Here is a 19166-nt window from a genome sequence, read left to right as displayed (position 1 = left end):
TTTAACCAAACTTTCAACAAAGAAATAGGACGCGACGGTGGGGTTGGATTGTGTCAGTTTAATTGGATGAGGGAGCTGCACAAATTCTCTCCATCAAGCGCCCAGTTTATCAATTAGGTCGTATTGCACGCCAGTTTATTCCCATCACTATTTATATTGTTCAATGATTGAGCAATTCTCGTATCCAGTTCATGAGGCTATTGTGTGACAAATCGAATCCACTCCTCTTTTTGAAATTTAGAAAGAAACGTTATTGCATTGAATTTGAACAACTGTCAGAATAATATAAAGCTGTATTATTACAGGAGTACTTGGTGTTGAACACGAATTATTTGATCTGATTTAAACGTCGTGATAAAACATTTCAAGACAGATTAAGTTTATGCGACCTATCCTATTCATCCATATAAGTAGTGTACTCATCTTGGTGTGTTGTAGGGTTTAACTAGTCAATAGTGTATTAAACAACCTTAGTGTATCGAAGTCGGACCGTGTAGGGAAAGCTGTTATCGATGTAACTGGACGCTAAGTAATTGGTCCCTTCCCTTGGGTACTTCTTTGCCGTAGCTTGTTTTGTGCTGTTAATGAAAGCACTTTCTGTTCGCTAACTAAGTAATTAGATTTCTCTGTTTACCTAGTTAAAATATTAATATTGTTCTGATTTAATCACTCACACAGAATCAAATAACGTTTATTGAATTGCCATTCATTTTAGACCTTTAGTTTGCTTCATACTCAGTTCGTTTTAACATCCGACATTAATTACACTCGATATTGTACTCGTAAAGCTGTGTCAATTATTATTTACGTAGACAAAGTATTATAGAGTCGTAATTTTCATTTACATAGTAATCATTTGAGTTGAAAAAGCTTTTAGAGCTACGCAATCCACGCTATCAATTTAGGAAAGATAAATCTGCTTAAAATTTTGAATGAGCATGACTATTAGCGGTGCTGGCAAAGGAATATTACTGTTTAAAGTCACGTACAGTAATAACATTACATATTCAAAGATTGCTATGGTACACGAGGAGTGACAAGGCGCCTGTTCGTTTACGAGTACCATAATGTTTAGCAAGTTAACTCCTATCGTTCTGTACAGACGATGAGCATAATGAGTACTTGTTTAAATTGTTTGTACAATAAGTTACGTTTTACTCCTTTTAAGACAATCCCGGGTGCGTTGTTTACTCCATGTTAATGCCTTCAAACGTGCGATGTAACTGTATGTGATCGGTTCTAGCAACAACAAAGTTAAGGCCTCGCGTCGTGCCAACTTGCGAAATCCCGAGGGACAGTCGAGTAATCCATAAATCCCTTGGAGAATCCTCCTTAGGTACTTTCACTTCTGATAATATTGGGTCGTCACGTCGTGGGCCAGGTACTTGTGTCACAATGTATTTGTTTTCTCGATTGTATTTTCATAATTAAAAAAAATCAAGTGACTGAAACTATTTCTTTACATAAAACTGCGCTACCTTTGATAGTATTTTAAATAGCCCAGATCCCCAAAAATGTACATATCTTTTGGCACGAACAGAAATCATTATCAATTTTCTCCAAAAATAAAGAGTCAACAAGAAATTGATGATAATGTGAAAAGGCCCGTTAATTTATTTTAATATGTCGGCATAACCTACGTCATAACCAAAAAGGCATAAAAATATCGTGTGAAAAGTAGAAGCTTAAAAGAAAACAGTAAAAAGAGACAATTTTTAATCTTGTAATGTCGTTTAGCCCTACGTTATTTAGTATGTAGATTGCTTTATCAGTATACAGTAAAGCTCATACGAACAATACATTTTATGGCAAGTTTCTCTCGCTCATAACGCTTCAAATAGGTAAGTTAAATGTTAATATCGTACGATACGAGGTGAATGCGGTGATATTTATTTTTATTGGACAGTAGGTTAGGTTAGGTTAGGTTTCCTGGGCATTTTTCCGCACTTAGCCTCTTAAATGGGCCTTTGTGCGTGTATCTACCCTCACTCATTGTTGCGTTGATTCACCCTCACTCCAGCCATCCTAGTTCCTCCCAGAACTTCAGTAGCTTTTTCAAGTTGCTGCAGGCTTCCTGGAGTGTTGTTGTCAATATTTTTGTTCGCGCTCGTTGGTCCGCCACGCTGTTGCATTCCACAAGTACATGTTGTGGTGTTTCCTCTGCCTCCATGCATCCTCTGCACAGAGGGCTGTCCGTCACACCTATTGTACATAGATGTTTGTTTAGGGGACAATGGCCGGTTAGGATTCCTATTACCTTGCGTATTTTGTCCCTTTTTAGACTGATAAGGTTGCGGGCAAGATTCTTAGGTGCCACCGGAACTGCAGCCTTAGTTTGCCTGCAACCTTTGCTGTTGTGCCATTCTTTTAGGTGTTTCGCTTCGGTGTTTCTGTTCAGCCAAGATTTAATTTGTGCTTGGGGGATAGGCAGTAGTGGTTCCGGTCCAAGTACTGTTCCATTTGATCCCCTTTTAGCTAGTTCATCAGCTGCATCGTTTCCCATTGAATTGCTGTGCCCTTTGATCCATTGCAGGGTAACTGTGTTCGTACGTGCAATAGCCTGGAGCGCATTATGGCATTCCAGAACAAGGGCAGATGTTATAACGTTATTTTGTAAGGCTTGTAGCATGGATGCACTGTCCGAGACAATTTTTATTTTAAAGTCTCTGACATCTCTGGCTGCGACTGCTTGCGCTGCCTTAGTGATTCCTATACATTCTGCTTGGAAGATTGTATTTAGTTTGTCTAGGGTGGCTGATATTTTGATATTTAGATCGTTCGAGAAGACGCCGGCTCCTGTACCAAATGCGGTTTTGGATCCGTCAGTGTATATCCTAACTTCGTTGATGCCAGAGTCATCTTTAGATTCCTCTTTGAGTTGGATATTGTATCTTCTGTCAAAAACGTGGTGACATGGCGTTTTATCTGTAGGTGCATCGAGAAGTGGTATTTCCTTCAAGATACATTGCAGAATTTTGGTGTGTGTTGTTTCTGGGTTCTGCTGCCATAGCCCGTTTGCTTTTAGTCTTAAGGCAGCCGCTTGTGCCTCCTCCTGTATAACCAAATCTAAGGGCCTAAGGTTTAGAAGGTACTCAAGTGCATTTGATGGAGTGGTTTTCATGCATCCAGTGGTGGCTACACATGCTAGGCGTTGTGTGCTCTGGAGTTTTGTTTTTACCGTTGTCAGTTGTGTTCTGGGCCACCATACAACTGCTCCGTAGGTGATAGAAGGTCTGATAACTGATGTGTATAGCCAGAGTGTTATGTTTGGGTTGAGACCCCATTTGTTACCAACCATTCTTCTACACTGGCCGAACGCTATGCAGGCCTTCCTAGTTTTTGCTTCAATATGACTCGCCCAATTCAACTTGTTGTCAAGAACCATGCCCAGATATTTCACTTGAGTTGACAGGGTGAGTTTGGTGTTAAATAGTTTTGGTAGTTCGAGGTCCGGTAACTTCCTTTTGTTGGTGAAAAGGATAAGTTCTGTTTTTTTGGGGTTTACTGATAGTTGGTGTTCTTCACACCAGTTTTCTATAATCTGAAAAGCTGAGCGCATTATTTTGCATAGTACGTTTTCAGCTGTCCCATTTATCAGTATTGCTAGGTCATCTGCATATCCAATAGTAGTGTACCCTTTTTTGTTTAGACTAGTTAGTTTATTGGACAGTAAATTGAGGTCTGGGAAGCGATAAAGCGTTGGATGCGTTCGACGACGTTTTGGATACACGTAGTTTACACAGATAAACTAACGCACAATGCAATTTTATAGTTTGGGAGGAGACCCTAGCCCACCAGTAGGGCAGTAATGGCCTAAAAAAAAATATTTGAATTTTCAAATTCAATCACCATATTGTACGGTAGGTATAGGTAGTAAGTGTTTAAATTACTTTATTTTGTTTTGTTGGTAAATATTAAGACTAACCACCGATGCGTCCACTTCTTTTAAAAAAAAATTAATAATGCATATTTATGTCAATTTTATACCAGACTACTCTTACCTACAAACTAACAAATAAATAACATGTTATTGGGAATGTTTTCCTCCTCCTATGTTGTTGGTACAAGGTAAATAGAATAAAAATAATAAGCGTATTTTATCCTGTAGTTTCATTTAATGCATGAATTGCATCAGAAGCGAATAATTGAAGTTCACGCAGTTCGCAGGCGAGCTGAACGTCGACGTCAACTAGTAACTTTAATGTTATCGTATGACTTGCATGGACTAAGTTCGTCAATCAAGAAGTTTGCACATGTGGGGACGTTCGTTAAACTTGGACCCTTAGTGTGAACTCGTTTTATGTCGCCATCGGAAAGACGATAGACACATGTTCTAATTATTATCTGTAAGACTTTATTCTCTAAGGCCATTAAGATCTTTCACCTGAACTTCACGCAGAAATATTCATTCTTGTAGACTGTCAACGTATAGTAATAAGATTTTTTATGATACTTTTGTATAGAATGCCAACGAAAAAGTGGTGTTCTTTTTTTCGGAAAAGACGTGTCTCCTTCAGGACGCGTATTTTGACGCTACGCTCTATGGGTATTAAGAGTGATCAGTTGTTTTAGCCTCAGGACTATCTATGTAATGCATACTCTCTTTAATGCGTCGTCTTCGTCGTACTAATACGTGAAAGTAACCGAAAGACATGCAGCAACAATTACAACGATTGCGATCTAACATCGAGGTACCAGGACCATTAATCATTGTGATCATTAAATCCGAAATGTTAATCATAGGTTTTTCAATATAATCCGTTAATAATTACTAACAATGTTTTATAAATTATAATGTTCATTGTTGTGCGTATAATCTTTGTTATGCTGTTGAATTATTTCCTTCTATAAATAGTAATTTAAAACGAGGTTAAGGTTGGAGTTGTTAAACACGACAGCTAAAGAGTGAAACAGCAATCGAAGAACCTAATTCCTGAGTACAGGTCGCCATTTTCGTCGGAGTGTCGTATGTTATCGTAGTCTATTTGTCTTAGTATCAAGCATTATTTCTGCACCATAAAGTTTATTGAGGTCTAAATTACATTCGTGTTTTGTCCACAGAATAAAGGATACCATTTTTCTTTCACTAAAGAAAGCTGTTAGAGTTTCATTAGTGTTTACGTTCATTCGTTTAATTTGAAACATTATACCTATGTAGTAACAGTAGCAATTGCCCCTTATCATATAGAAACCTAACACTACCATAAATTTGTGAATTGTGGGTGCACAAGGTAGTTTTGGCCACCCTTTTAGGCTCACAGACGTGACGGTGGTAATAAATAACGGGGTCGGAAAACGTTTGGAATCCAACAGTAAATCATTCCGATACTGTTTAACTATTTCAATAGTCTACAACTAGTCCACCCTTGAATACAATTAGTTCTATTTCCTCCAGACGAGTCTTCACGCAAGCCGTGTGGGATGTACGCACGCAACTGATACGGGTACCTATTATAATTGCTTGATTATTACAATAAGGTAACGACGCCGCCGTCGTTGGGAACTTATAAATCGTTTGTTTAGTAGAGCAGAAATTGTATTTTGTTCACGTAAATAATTATTTTCAATATTACCTCACTTAAATCTGGAGCTCGTCGTGGCAGTAGTGGGTAAAGACGCAGTGTTTTCCATGTATTTGTAAACTTTAGACGAGAGCAACAATTTCACTTAGGTAGTTTCGAGATTGCGTGTACCTTTCCTTTATTAACTGCTCAAGTTACCTTCATATTATTAACACATTTTTGGAACGTTCGTGCTAAACTTTAAACGAGTTTTAATACGTTCAAGCGTTCGGAAAAAATGGGCGACAAAGGAATTAAATTAGGTAGCCTGGCTTTGCGATTGCGTCCAGAGCACGGCAGGGCGCTTTGCGCTCCTGTCCCAGTGACCCAGTGACACGGCACCTATTGCCCAAAGCAAAAAGCCTCACTTTGTGCGCCCGAACAAATAAACCTGTATGTAAATGTTCCGCACGAATGGCCCACCACAAACGTCGCGTTGTCCAAACATTGATAAATGATTAATGTGTTTTATAACGTGATACATGTCGAATTTTAAATGACCCGAAAAAGGTGTTGATTTTCCGCTTTATTTTCACGTCACAGCGGAACAGAGGTCAGAGCTTTAGAAAAAATACGCACCAATATTGTTTTTACTTTTATATGAACAACAAGGATAAGACTACTAAATATGAATAAATGTATGTCACCTAATTTTCTGGTCATAATTTATGAGTTTGGTGGTTCTGGTTGTTCTTAACAAAACTACTAGCTAAATGATATCACCTGTAAATTCTTGTTTAGAAACCCAACACGCCGGGGAAATAACTCAAACAACGAAAATCGAGATATCTAATATGTGTAAAGTTTTTCTATGTCGGTATGATAATAATATGTCAGCAATATATCAAGGAGAGCGATCGCATGTTGCACATTTTATTTGCGTGCAGAGGGGAATCAATTTCAGTCGGGACGTTAAATAAATCCGCCACGTCTCACGCTGTCTCGCACTCAGATTGCATTCAGCTGCAGTTCCGTCGTAAACTCGTAACTTATGTCCCGCTGCACATCGCAAACAAAATACTAGACCCGTTCAATTTCTCTACGTCGAAAACTAGTTTCCACTTTTCTCACAATGTTCTAATCCCTATATCAAGTTGTTCTTGTCGCTTCACGCTGCATTTTCTCGAAATGGAGGCCTAACGAGAACGTATAGGCTATTTATTTGCGCCGAGCTTGCTACGTGCTCAGTGCGCTCACCACGTAACAACTTCCATATCTAGTGCTGGACACCGTGTACATAATAAATGTACTGTACAATATACCACACAATAGTTGAATATAAATAACTGGCCGTAGACAGAGACCGCCGGCATATTGTTCTACGGGTCCTGACTTGTCTTCATACGATTATTGTATGTAGATTTGACTGATGTAAATTACAAGAAAAAAATAGATGCAACTTATTTCACACTTGCATTGTTTCAATGTGCCTTCATATACATAATGTATTGTGTCACGTTCTGTATTAAATGCAGCATAAAAACTTGTGAGAAATTTTGCAATCAAAAGGAAACCACTGTGAAAAACAACATTTTCGAGCTGCTCCAAGTAACTTATAAGTCCATCGTGTCCTAAACTTGAATCTCACTGAGTGAGCGCTCCCGAAAAGTTTATAATTAATGTTACGGAAAAATTTGGACGAAGAAAATCGAAGGTTTCCGTAGTGGCGTTTAATCAAAGTGTTACGAGTGGGGTTTGTAGATAGAAGTTGGCATTCTGCGCGTCTAGTCTAGCGAGTGTCAACGAGAGACCGGACGGCTTCGAGCCACTTGGAAACTAGCTTCCACAGAATAAGCAGTTAAGTAAATAGACTTGCATAAAACTAGTATCTGGCAGCGACGTCGATCTTGTAATTGTTACATAATACTGACTATTTTCTGGTGGTGTTGTGGCATTGAGCAGGATCAAATAATTAGGATTGTTCTTGGCAAAATTAAATTGATAAAAAAAAACTACATTTACATCACATAATTATTAAATTATGAGTATTAAATAAAGAGTGTCTTAATTTGAAAAGCGTTTTTATTAGACTTCAGCAATAAGCAATATTAAGCACCCACAACCTACTTAAAAAAAGCTTTTTGGAGAAGGCATTATTAGGCAAAAGACTCTAAATCCAGCGCATTAAGGTAGGAGGAGTCGAATTAAGATTTAGTGGATCTCGAAAGTCGTATTCGAATAAAAAACCGCGGTCGCTGTTCATTTTCAGGCCTATTTATTATCCTTCGAAATTGAATTGCATTTACCAACAGTGGGGATTAAACTTTTTTTTAAATTTACGTCGCCTCCGCGGGCATCCCTTTTGTCCTATTTCTCAGTCAGTAGTCCGTATCTACTTTATCTTTGTCTGCTCTTTATTCTTGCTTACGGATAAGAGTTTTTATGTTTTCTTGGGTTGGTTTTTAGTATGTTTATGTATTTGTTGCAGCATCTCGTCGACGTCTGAGTGAGTACATCGAGCACTATGAGCCGCTGGAGTACGACGCGGACTCGCTGCACGAGCAGCACCTGCGTGCGCGACGTTCCACGGACGCGCCCAAAGACTTGCGTCTCCACTTTCGCGCGCACGGAAAGAGCTTCCACATGCGTTTGCGACGAGACCTGTCCGCTTTTAGTGAAGACTTTAAAGTAAGCTGATATTTATTCTTACTTGAGAATTTAGTATACTTAATAGTATAAAAGATTTTCACTAACGTGAGTAATTTAGTAAGAATAGAAATGTATTATACTCAAGATGGATATATGTATTCCGAAACATCTGGCCTATCTGTGAAAAGTCTAAGCAGTAATTGCCCCGGTTAGCATCGAGATTGGTGTTTGCAGTTGGACGTTAGTTACTAAAATGGGCCAATCTATCTACTGGATGTTACCCTGGAGAAGTGGACAAATATACTTGTTTATTCTTGTACCTACTACACTACCGACACAAATATTTGAAACAAATTAAAGGCAATACATGAGTAATTGAATGGTTACTACCAGGTATTAAATATATTATGTTTATAACGATAACCGCTTAAAAATGTCATTGGCAGCGATATCCGGTGTCCGCCAGCTACATGTAATAATTATGTAATTTATTGGCCCAAGGGAAACAATACTCGATATAATATAATGACTGTTAACGATAAAACCATTTACATAACTTTGTTATTGACAGGTGGAAGGTGCAAAGGGACAGTTACATGAAGTCGACACATCACACATTTATCACGGGGAACTGGCCGGTATGTAGCCCTTTGATAATAAACACTTTATAAGCTTCACACTTTTTCACGTTAAGCGACTCACTGAACAATATCAGCCATTGATTTTGCCCATTGGGTCGTGATAAATTCGAAAATAATATCGGGATTTTACATAAATATGTATAGATAAGTTAAAGGGAGACTTCAAATAACCAAGTTTGATATCATTTTTATAAGCGTGTTATCACGTGCACATACGAAATATCGGACACGTTCATCACTTAAAAGTGAAGTCAAGTGAAGTGGAGAGCTTTAGCAGTTTAGTGTGAGGCGAGCACTTACGTACTGACAAGACAGACGCAAAGTTTGTAGGTGGCGTGCGGCGAACTGACAGCCGCAACTCGGGACCGACTCCCATTGTACACCGGGAGCCGAGAACACCGACGTTATCTACACCCAAGATAGAAGCTTTTGTTTGCCCTCACCCCGAGGGAAAATTTAATAAGTCCCCACTCGGAGTATGTCGACCGCGATTGTGTTTCTCTTTAATCAAACAAAAGCCGAACGCTAACTCACCGTTTGCATTTGGTCACCGCGATGCTTCGCTAGCCCGATTCTTCTCCCGATCTCGACATTAATAATTCTAGAAGAGCACTAAAACATATTTCTTTTTGCAATTACTGGCGGGACGGCGTCAAAGTCCTGGCTAATTGGGAGCTTTCGGCGACCACTCGACTTTTAATGTTGGCGCGTGGACGTTGCGCCGATGGGCGGACGATCCGCAACCTTAACTACGCTATGTTAATAATTACACTGTTGAAATTTCTGCCTCGCATTCTTGTTTCGTGAAATATGCTAAAGAAATTTTCCAAAAGAAATTCATACAATTTTCCTTGTATAAAAATGACTGTTCTTATAATTTTCCATCTTGATACATGAAACCTTTGTTTCTAATTACAGCTGAAGTTAAGTCGGTGTTGTATTCTATTTTATTAAAGACAAACAGGAAAAAATATTGTTTGGCCTTTTAATTACGTTATTTACATTGATATTATCGGGCTGCTTTTTATATTTTGTTGCCAAGGAAAATATAGTGCTCATTATTGCGAATTTAAAAAAGGGCAACAATCGTTATGCGTATCGATGGGTGTGCGAGTGCGAGCCTGAGATCGGGCGCGGGTGTTATGATGGTGAAAGTTTGGAACAGTGTAAATGGATAAAGTTGTGCGGAGGGCGGCGCGGCATCGATCGCAGTTCGTCGCCCTACTTACAGCGGTCTCCGATGCACTTAGTCGTCTAGTTGCAACCTACGTTTTGCATGCACTACCCGCCGACCCCACGTACTTGTCACCAACTGTAAACACCATTTGCATATATTTTTGTACTATTTGCTAAATGAGTTATGAGTCACTGTCCCGCTCTTTTATTGAATTATTTGGCTGCATTGTTATGATTAAGTTGCTTTGTTAGTTACTTTATGAACATTGTGATTTCGATTACATTTGCTCCCGGTAGTAGTGCATTAGACGTCGGTCGTTAAATAATATGAGAGCTTTAAGCCATCCGTCATGAATAATGCACTTTTGAGTCTATATTTATAATGAAAGTCTGTGATGCTATAAATATGACACTAATTCAGGCCATCCATTAAAAAGTCTACTAAGAATGAGGAAACATTATGTAAACAAGGAATTTTATACGAGAACTATTTCTGGAAAACGCTCACTTTCGTTCAGTACAAGACAACAATAGATACCGTATTTGTGTTGTGTGATGTGAATAGTCACTTGGTTAATATAAAATTTACTCAATGATAAAATAAAACCAGTACGACCGCAACTCTTGACTTCAGAAAATGTACGCCAGTTTTTTTCCTCGTTGCTCTTAAATTTAACTGAAAAACATTTTCGGAGCCCTGCGGTTTGTGCGAAAAACATTTCCCGTTTCTTTCGTACTTTTCAAACACATACTTATGTTATATGCATGTGTTTTAACATGCACATAATTATCCCAAAACATAATGCTAGCCTCAACGATCTCGTAACTTTGTGACGTGACTCACTCTGTCATCTTTTCGATAAATTCCAGGAACGAGCGTTGGCTTATCAATTCGTGTTGGTCGGTTCATTTCCTAAGTTTACCGTTCTCGGAACAACAGTAGCCGTCGTCAATTCAATACCTCATTGTCTGGCCCGAATTGGTGTGAACCGAGGATATATTGTTATTATGCACGTAAACCATTCAATCCTATTTTGAATGAAATTATAAAACGGATTGGTATAATTTTATTACAGCAATAAATTGAAATGAATTTCGAATGAAAGGTAAAGATTTAAAGTAACGTAATTATATACCGGATAAATAATTAGGTCGTTAGACATTGATCCTATAATTTCGTTAGGTAAGACTTGAAACACAGAAATTGGATAGACCGTAACGGCCATGTCTCGGTCACAAATGTAGTCTGTAGGACTGATGCTGGTAATTGCTTGACAGAACATTGACTGTCGAAGAAATAACGACTTTAAATTAAATTACTAGGGAAATATAGTTCCTTAAGCACAAACGACAACTAACGAGCAGCAACTAAGCGCGCAATCAATTCGATCGCATTGTGTCGCACCTGCATATCTCACGGTGTAGGGACACAAAACAAATGAACGCCTTCGTGAGTGTAATTGCAACGTTCAATTACGTACAATACACCACGACCGTCCCCCTATTAGTCGCACACGGTATGACTCACCATCAACTATTAATAATTATAGCTTTAAACTTAGCATGTGTGCAGACTGGCTGTATAGTGCATAGCGACAACAAATTGATGGTAGGGGAAAGTAGTTTTGATATAATCGGTGCTACTGACTCAGCTGGATTCGAAGTAAACTTACTATAGGTTTTATCCTTACCAACCTTTTGGCTACATAACTGTGTATAGAGCAATCGAATGTGGTTAATTATTAATATTTGACATGCATTGAGGCTTCCATTTCGGCTTCATAGAATATATTTTGAGAGACGGGCAGGACTTGAATCAGGGCATAATAATTATGGAAAATAACACAATGTATGTAGTGTTTCAGTACTTGAGTGTCTAGAATCGACTAGAAGCAAGATTTTATATTATAGCACTTGGCAACAGCAAAGTCACCTTTGACGAGAACGGGCGAAATAACGTCCCGTCTGTAACCACCCTATCTATTAATATAGCTTTGAAACTTAGGTGGTTGTGACACGATACCGTAATTGTTTTGTGGAAGTTACATCGTTATCGTAAGAACAGTAATTGTGGGCGTCGAGTGACTGAGCCCCGATATCATTAAACTGAACGTGTCCTTTAGACCAACTATTTCAAATATGTAATCTTTGAAAGTGGGTAGATATTATATTACAACCAGTTTAGTTTGGTGGCGTTTTGTATAAGCGCAAATTGGTCTCTTAAACAATAACTTATACTTATTAAGTTTTTCATATTCCATTCGGACGAATTCATTTTCTGCTACGATATACATATGAAATCTAATCTTATATTGTTGCAATAGCATCTTAGTCATGGGAAATCTGTATTTCAACATCCGATTTCTTCTGATTAATCAAATAACAGGTCATTTTAGGCCGGGTATATTGAATCAGCAAGACAGCGAAATATTCCACACAAAGTTTTATCCTGTCTATAAGCATTCATTCATCGTAGGTAACACAAGTTAGCAAACATAAATTTGTCTGGCTTTCCTGCACCAGTTTGCGCTGACGCTTAGTCAGCTTCCTCATTAGTCGGCGCGGTATCGTTTTTCTCGGAACTGATTTGATACTGCAATCTGCAGTCCTACTGGCCATTTAATGTCTTAATGACGTAACATTTGGGCATTTTTAAAAATGTTCTATGCGAGTGTACATATTTTCTTTTTTTTTCTCCTGCATCGCGGAGACTTTACAAACATACAAACAACGTACACAAAGTACAACCAGACCCTCAACAACTATTTGTGGATCGCACAAATCATTGTTTCTTGTGGGAATCGAACCTACCGACTTACCTACCCGACTTCCCGACGCAATGGTGGTAGCGTGTGGTGATCTGAACCACTATGCCACGGAGGCAGTCTTTTAGTAAACATATACCTTTTTTTAACTTGTAGTAGAGTGAAACAATCGGAAAGTTACATTGAGTTACCTTGGTTAAACCTAAATGAGTAAATACCGCGCACGTGCATGACCAACGAGATTTTCTCGTGATTTTCTTTTAACACAGTCGTTATTACGTAATCTTTGTTCAAAGTGACCACATTTAAAAACACTATCTTCTCAGCCAGCATTTGTTAACATTTGTATCAACTGAAATGTTATTTTTGCGGAAACATGTTAAACGCAAAACAAGCAAAAACAAAAAAAAAGTGTTATAATAGAACAACATGTGCATTGTATGTTAGCCTTCCAAGTGCATTACCCTTGACCGTGAATGTGAATTCATAATGATATTATTATAAGTGTTCACACCTTTTATATAACCATATATTTAAGTATATTAGGTCCGGGAAAAAGTTTTTTCGCATTATAGTATGCATGAACTTGTAATAAAATCGTTTCTCTACACATAAAATCTTGATATTTGGGTACCTCACGAGCTCACTGAAAAAAACCTAATGAATCGTGTACTCATTTGTGATTCTTGAAGCCAAGAGATTTTATTACAAGTTCATACATACTATAATGCGAAAAGACTTTTTCCCCATCTAATATGTATATTTTTATGTCAGTAGAATCTGAGCTGACTCCGACAGCAAACCGATAAGGTTTCTTTATCGCGACGTTACTGCAAATATTTATCAAAGAAAAATTAAATAGTATCTAGAATTGAGGACTGATTTCATGTTCTTAGTATATTTAAAGTTCTACGCTTATTGCGTACTGAGATTGAAACCACTAGATGAAATGTATTAAAAATATCGCGATAAGTGTGAAACTTTAATTGAAAACAAACGCGATAGTACAAGCGAAATGTAATTTGTTTACTCTTTTTCTACTAAACCTAGTTCAAAAGATTGGTTTGATTATTCTTGTATTGAACAACTCCATCAATATTAAATAATAATTTATTGATGTCTGCTCTAGCATATTAGCAATAAGTACTTCCTAACGAGATACTTTCAGATCGTTCTCTCTCGGCAGAGACATGGTGTTCCTGTCCACAAAATGTTATTGTTTTCATTTTAAACCACTAGAGGCCGCTTGCGACTTCGTCCGCGTGGAAACCCTTCACGTGTAAAATCCTGATCCCTCGGGAACTTCGAGATAAAAAGCTTATGTGTTATTCTCAGTCTTCAGCTACCTACATATCAAATTTCAACGTAATGGGTTCAGTAGTATTTGCGTGAATGAGTAACAAACATCCATACATAGGTACATGTCACAAACTGTCGCATTTATAATATTAATAGGACTAAATTTAAACCCTCGAGACAAAATATTATTATATCTCAGTTTAATATTAGAAAGATATCAAATCCATTTTACATCGTCAAGGTTAGAGAGCCCGTAATGTAAAAAGTAACATAATTAATTTTGCGAGCAGTAGGCTTGTTTTGTTTGTGTTTTCTGTGAAATTTCATAAAGTAATATGTTTGGCATCATGTTCTCCTTTTTAATAATTTCGCTGTCTAGACGACGAAGCAAGCACCGTTTTTTTTTCTTAGGTTACCGTTACAGTCTTCCAAATACATACTCGTGCTTCTTAAAAGGAAACCAACCAGTTTGTTATCTTTCTTTCTTATCAATATGCCATTATCAATATAATCAATAACTTAAACTTGATTTATACATAGTGTGAACGAGCAGCACAGTACGCGCTAGATTCGATTATCAAATTAACATGTTTGAGTTATTCTCCATACCCATACATTGTATTTAATAAATATTATTCACTATTCAGATTTCAATGTTAGGATAGTAAACTAAGTTTCACAACAAACAAGAGACTCTTTACTTCAGCGCCATCTGTTTTGAACTTTTCAGATTATTCCTGAACTTACCACGGAACAAAACCGCGTTCTATAGACCGTAACGAATAGTTGGGGGTGTTTTTATGTCCTAAGCGCTATAGCAAGAAGTTAAAGATACATAACTAATTTAATTTTGTCTTTCCTAGGTGATCCACGGTCGACGGTGTTCGGTTCGGTGACAGACGGCGTGTTCGAGGGTAAGATCGTGGCCAGCGACGGCTCGTTCTACGTGGAGCACGCGCGGCGATACTTCCCGCCCAACGGGACGCGCACGCGCGTGCACTCGGTGATCTATCGCGAGGGTGACGTCAGCGACCCTTACGCCCATCGGAGACATGGTGAGTGACTTGATCTTTCAGACATTGACTAGACAATAGGTTGAAAATGAGTCTTTGAGCTGAGTACATATTGTACTGGACCCGTCCAGTAATTGATACAACTTTGTTAATGGCGAAACGTGGGTGTCTTTCGTGCACCTCTGTCTGTATCTTCGTGTCTAACAAGCGTGATACTATGTGTGTATTAATTCAACTTATAAGTATAGAAAATACATAACATTTCTCAAGTAAGTATAACCACAGAAGACAACTATTTGTAGGCTTAAGCCAATTTCGCAAACCGCCGGGTCGATGCGGTTACGGTATCTGTTATGAAGGATTAGTTGTGAAGAAACTTATTTGGTGATGCAAGAACCACAGTATGCCATAATAATAGAATTAATGATCCATCCGACTTGAATAATCATATTATTATACTTCTATATAGCTTTTCTTTTTCGTTTTCTTCACGAGATTGCAAAGCAGAAACTAAGAGGTCTTAACACAAAGAGTTTTCTTAATGTAGAACAATCCATATTATTATGGTATTTTAAAAATATCTTTATCAAACGCAAGGACGATACTATCTATTATAATTTTTAGGAGTATGTTATTCTTTTAGGAGAAACCCTTAAAGCACTCTTGTTGAAAATACAATGATCGGCAAATATAATTAAAGACGAAGTGCTCTAGGTAGGTACTACAAAATGCAAATTCGTATTATTGTTGCGAGGGAATCCGATTATCGTACATACCCCAGCACCATACGCTATTTTATGACTCGTATCAAATGAAGTAATCACGTTTTACGGTTTTAATCCCATTAAGCTATGTACAATTAAGTTCCTTCGCAAAGGTGCAATAACAAAATTAACTGTGTAGAAATTTGTAACTACACGTGCAGTTTGTAGAGTCGGGACACGGGAGTTGTCGAGGGAGAGCTGGGAGGGCGAGTCGCGTGGAAGTTTCGCCACAGTATGTCGCGCGGCAAATGGATTGCAACGCAAGGTCGTTTAACAAAGTTTAATCCCATTTGCTCGCTGCGCTGTCACCGACTGATTGCAACACCGCTTGCATCGGAAAATTCGCATAATTTATAACAGAGCATTCGACTCATTTATTGGCCGGCACCACTGTCATAAATTTGATCGCATTTGTGCCGATTTTAATTCGCCGTAACGAGCTTAACATTTCTCAAACAATGTTTTATCGTTGTATAGATGAAATTTGGCTCGGTTCACAATGTCATCAAACCAGACTAAATTCCACGTTACATATTCATTCGTCCGTAGGCTGCGCTGGAATGGTAATTTCGCGTCAACAACACCGCCCCGCCTGCCGAGTTTGCATTTTTGCCGTTTCAACTGTGTTGTAGATGCAATTTCGTCGTGCACAGTTGTAGCGCACCGACCCACCTGAATATGCGACTCTACTGAATTGCATAAACACGAGCCTCCTTTCAAATCTACTCTTTGAATACTAGTGACAAGTAACCCTGATGAACTAGAACGAATTCCTTTAACATCTTCATATTTTTGTCTTGATCCAGAAGCTTAGAATATGATATCAAAACTTCTGGAATTATAATTGTGCTGTTTTTTGCAAATAATATAGGATAGTCTACCTGTTCATGATGTTTTCTTTGTATAGACAAGCCTTTTTTATTTGTTACCTTCTGAAAATTACGTTTGATCGGAAAATAAATTTTGTAGGTATGGAGTGAGCCGGAAGGGTCGCGTTTGTAGCTACATTTGTTTTCATTACGAGTTATTGAACAGCGTCAGGGGTACCCCTCTCTACTCGTTCTCTATGGAGCTTTTATTTGAATATGAAAGACTTTTCACGAACAACCAAATAAAGGATCTTTTTAGAATAAACACAAGAAAGGTAATTTCGTTCGACGACACTTTCTTACTTATAAAATATCACAGCATAAAGGCAGTTCTAATTTAGTATTCTCAAAGAAGACGTTGATGGTTTTGATTACCATTTTTCGCGAAATATGCCGCAATTTCATAAGGAAAAGTATGGAGATATACGGAATGTTAATAACGTAACATACATGAAGCTTCTTTGATATAGGTGCTTCCTAATTTAAATCATTCGTTATGAACGGAAAATTAACGTGTTTTTAACGTATGTATCTTATCATATGTTTACGCATACCTGTATGTACAAAATGAAAACATACCAAAATATCCTACTTGGTAAATTTAATCCATTTGGTGTGCACGTCCTTATCTGAGGGTTACTTCATATTTTGCAACTTTTAATGTCCGTAAGCCCCCTTACGCACTAGCGGTTAACCGCGGGAGCGGCTAGCCGCGCGGTTATAGTTTAATATACAACCGCCTGTGAACCGCAACATAACCGCCAACAATTTTGTCAGGCAACTGTAACCGCGCGGCTAGCCGCTCCCGCGGTTAACCGCTAGTGCGTAAGGGGGCTTAGAGGGCAGATGCGGTCTACGTGATTAATAAATAATTTTATTCCACGGAACTTTCCATCTAAGTGGAGAAAATTTTACTATGACGAAAATATTGTGTGATAAGAAGAATTAGTTCGTTATAGACCGCTAGAATCGTCAACTGAATACATTGTAGTTTTGAATGAAATAACTTTATATTATTATACTAAGATACTGGTAAACTTGTTAACATATCTACGTACAAACCAAGTAGAAAATACCTCTCACAACCGTATCGTCGACGGAGCATCACAAATTTAATATGTCCAAACTCGAGATTCTCGTTTCGTTACACAAACTGCTCCTGTAATGTAGGTACACAATCTTATTTAAGCGCTTCATTTAATAACTGTATCCGTACATCTCCCTCATACGTGAAGGGTGGTTTGCGTGGTTTAGGTACCTACAATTTATATTATGCTTACGTTTCATTTTCAAGATTTGAAAAAAGTAAGGACTATAAGCTTATCAGGTACTCGTATAATTTCCATCAAACGCTCTCTTCTCTTTCGAACTCTTGAATAAAATTACTAGAACTAATCATTCTTCAAGAGAGGCTGACAGCGCAATAATAAATAGAGAATTGGATTAGAACACATCTGCTTTACCTTTGCAAAAAATACGTGGAAGTGCTTCGATGGACGGGGACTACAAATTCCGTATAACCGAGTGGAAAAGTTGATAAAAATACATTGTATATTTTGTTTGCCTGGAGTCGATCAGTCAATACTAGCGCAAACAATCAGCATCTAAGTACGCATTTCTATATAGAGTTCCTACCTCGATGTCTGAGCTCTACGGGCGGGTTTCGTCGAGAATATTTGCATGATAAATGTAATATTTTGAATCGAATTTATTAACATTACTTGTATTGCGATATGCTTGAATATGCTGTAATTGAATTATAGAGCACTATTCTTACTCTTTAAACTTCCGGATATAAATGTTTGTGGTGTTATCTTATCTGTTATTTACAACAGTAAAAAACCTCTAATTTTGTAATCTTAATTAATATTTGACAAAGATAAACATTTGTTACTAGAATTTGTTTTCAAATTCAACCTATAAAGTAATGATATCAAGCATTTTCAAAGCAAATACTGACATACTCTGCTCCTATAGGAGTAAACAAAGAAGGGACTTTTTAAACTGTTCTAAGTGACTGCATTAGCCGTACTCCATTGTTTGTTTTCATAATAAATATATGATTCATAAAGTAACATCCCCACGTTGACTCAAGTATGATTTTAAGGCAACGGTTGGTAACGACTTCGTAATTAAAACGATACTTCATGGCACTTATTAAAACTCGTTGTAGACTTGCAGCCCTCTCCATATTATGCGCTCTCAACAGCCGTAATACACTTGTGTTACATCTGTCTATGTATTTATAGATATCTTCTTTTGCAATTATATTATATGCAATTTATGGTTTTCTTTATTTCAACACGAATTATGATGACTTTTTCGTATTTAAATACATGTTGCATTGCACAAATAGATTTGAGTAACGTGTGCCCAGTAATTGCTATATTTCTATGAGCCTTAACATCACAAAAACAAAAAAATATTATTCCTTTTTTCAGTCCAAGTGTAACGGCACGGACAATATTGTAAAAGCTTTTTTTTTGTGC

At 37.7% G+C, this 19166-nt stretch overlaps 1 protein-coding gene across 1 annotated transcript in view; it reads left to right on the top strand.

Moving 5' to 3' along the window:
• The window catches only part of kuz (zinc-dependent metalloprotease kuz), a 48199-nt gene that overhangs the window by 15795 nt on the left and 13238 nt on the right, over nt 1-19166 (top strand). Inside the window, exons 2-4 of the mRNA XM_076115367.1 lie at nt 7990-8189; nt 8722-8788; nt 14895-15086. Coding sequence (XP_075971482.1) covers nt 7990-8189; nt 8722-8788; nt 14895-15086 — 459 coding nt within the window. The remainder of the gene's footprint in view (nt 1-7989; nt 8190-8721; nt 8789-14894; nt 15087-19166) is intronic.

The sequence above is a fragment of the Anticarsia gemmatalis genome, chromosome 6 (genome assembly GCF_050436995.1).
Source record: "Anticarsia gemmatalis isolate Benzon Research Colony breed Stoneville strain chromosome 6, ilAntGemm2 primary, whole genome shotgun sequence".
Lineage (NCBI taxonomy): Eukaryota > Metazoa > Arthropoda > Insecta > Lepidoptera > Erebidae > Anticarsia > Anticarsia gemmatalis.
The sequence above is the reverse complement of the archived record's forward strand: the minus strand, read 5'-3'. Positions and strand labels throughout refer to the sequence as shown.